The 2,552-nt window shown below is 37.3% G+C and overlaps 1 protein-coding gene across 4 annotated transcripts in view; it reads right to left on the bottom strand.

Moving 5' to 3' along the window:
• Nucleotides 1-2,552, bottom strand: part of LOC107754277 (nuclear pore complex protein Nup153-like) — a 19,883-nt gene that overhangs the window by 7,485 nt on the left and 9,846 nt on the right. For all 4 annotated transcript variants that reach the window (XM_016570668.1, XM_016570670.1, XM_016570671.1 and 1 more), the window contains exon 9: nucleotides 1,214-1,354. In XM_016570668.1, the coding sequence (XP_016426154.1) occupies nucleotides 1,214-1,354 (141 nt within the window). The remainder of the gene's footprint in view (nucleotides 1-1,213; nucleotides 1,355-2,552) is intronic.

Raw genomic sequence — 2,552 nt, 5'->3', positions numbered from 1 at the left:
TATATATATATATACTAAAATCTTATGATATTTAGTCGACTAAAACTAGACTAAAACTAAAAACAATTCAGATGACTAAAATATGACTAAAACTAAATGCCATTTTAGTCAAAAGACTAAAACTAAATCAAAATTTGCTGTCAAAATTAACACTGCTTTCCACAAAGTCTGGACCAATTTACAGCTTATTCTGGCCAAAGACTTATACGAGAAGAAAGTAGCCTAAATTAGAAAGTTAAATACACCGTCTACCGGATGCGAGCGGTGCAGGCTATAGAACTCATTATAATCAGTGATGCTACACTGGATGCAGCGCGGCGCGACATGACAAATCCCCGACAGTAAACTGCCTCGTCCTGTTTATGAGGTACTGACACAGAGTTCAAATGTCCTGTGTAGACAGACTCAACCTGTTGCAACACGGCGGTGTCGCGTCCGGTGTAGACACGGTTCACTGTTTCGCCGCCAAGCAAGCAGGCACATTAACTCCTCATCTGCACGCGCTCTTTGTGGAATAGGAATCGTTGCCACATTTCTTGTTCTCACCAAAACCAACCAGCCAGGCATTTGCGATCACAGGAACTTGAAGACACTTGTACAAACGTGGATGGGTGACATGAATGGAGATGGCTCCAGATCGGCGATGTAGTATTTGGTTTCCCAACAAGGTCCATCGCCCAACACAAAATTAATTTACTGAATGCATAAACTGTATTTTCCTGCCCTCAAACCTGCCAATCTAAAGGAAACGCTATGTATGGCGTTTGAGGTAATTTGTGAATTACCATAGACTTATAGTCTAAATAAAACAATTTGCAACTATTACCGTTATTACACTTGTATACAAAACTTCGTATTATGCTTGTTATAGAGTGCGTGACGTCACGTGCTCTACCGCCGGTGGCAGTAGACAACCGCGGTGACAACCAACCACCGTCACACAGCCCTACTTCTCTGTTGATTTTTTTTTTTTTTTTTTACAGAAATTAATAAAGACCCTCAAAATGTATTCAGCTGAATTGCAAGCACTGGCAGTTCCTTCATTTTGTTTGATTCATTTATAAAAATATATAAATAAATAAAAAAGTAAAAACCCACACACATTTATCCCAACCAATTAAAATATGTTATCCAAATATACCCCTCATTACAGTTGTTTTATAGTCATATGGTGAATTCTAATGCAGGATGCAGTGTTAACGATTGAACTCACAGTGTCCCTGTTGTTTTTCTCCACTCCTCTGTTCACTCCACCTGGGGTAAGTGATGGTCTAAAGGATATTGAACGGTTACCAGACACTGCAGCAGCTGCAGGGACCACCAGCTTTTGCACAGGAGGGACTGACGGCTCCAGCTGTGTATCGAAGGAACAACATTACAAATAGAGCAGACAGTTCCCTACACCACTGCACAAAAGGATATTAGGCTATTCATTTTCTGAGAGATATATATATATATATATATACACAATATAATATGTTCCTGTGGCTCAGTGGTAGAGCATTGCGTTAGCAGCGCAAAAGGTCGTCGGTTCGATATATATAAAAACATATATATAAAAATTTGTAATTACCCATACAGGGATTTTATAATTCTACATCCATATTTTCAAGACCTCAGTACAAGTGGCAATCAACATGAAAAATTAATGGACATCAAAGGCATGAACACGCCTGTTATGATTCATCAAGTGTGCTCACTTGAACTGCAAAACAACAATCTCACAGCCCTGGATATTTTGGACTATGGACATCCGCCACAAATGGTTATTACAGGCTTCAGGTTTCTAGTGTTGGGTGAATAGGCACATTGTTTGGGATTAGTAGCCAGCTGCCACAGTTGTTTACAGTTAAAGACAAGCAGCAGAAGCAATGTAAAAGTTGCCAATTTTACAAGATCAGGGGTTAAAGCAAAAAAAAAAATCTTTTTGACAATTTTTCCTCAGCCAAACCCGTCACACACCCAGTTTAAGAGCAGTTTTTTTTCTTGTAATTAGGAGCGCTTGTTCTCCTAATTAAAAAAAATGTAGGAGCACCTTCTGATCAATAATAAAAAATTCTGATCAAAAATTAGCCTTTCTAATATGAGGTGACATTTGACTCAGTGATTTACAGGGGCATTTTCTTTTTACCTTTGTGATGGCATTTTTCTAATTTTAATAAATGTATAAAGGTCTAACTATAATCTATTGAACTGCAAAATAACACTGGTTAGTCTTCACTGTATAATGAAAGGCAGCAGGAGGTTTATTTAGGCTGCTGTCTCTTTAAGTCCTCATGCACGGATCTAATATACTGTTACACGTGGCTCTATGCTTACTTTTCTTTTTAGGAGCTCTTGTCCTCCTAATTTAAAAAATTTAGGACCACCTTCTGATCAATAATAAAATTCTGATCAAAAATTATCCTTCCTAATATGAGGAGACATTTGACTCCTTAAAGTGACTTACAGGGGTATTTTCTTTTTACCTTTGTAATGGCATAATTTTCATCTGTCAAATTCAAAAATGTATTTTTTTTTTTAAATTTCTATTTAAAACAATATAATAAGTA

The sequence above is a fragment of the Sinocyclocheilus rhinocerous genome, unplaced genomic scaffold (assembly GCF_001515625.1).
Source record: "Sinocyclocheilus rhinocerous isolate Xijiao unplaced genomic scaffold, SAMN03320098_v1.1 scaffold262, whole genome shotgun sequence".
NCBI lineage: Eukaryota > Metazoa > Chordata > Actinopteri > Cypriniformes > Cyprinidae > Sinocyclocheilus > Sinocyclocheilus rhinocerous.
Note: the sequence above shows the minus strand (reverse complement) of the source record. Positions and strands in the feature narration are given on the sequence as shown.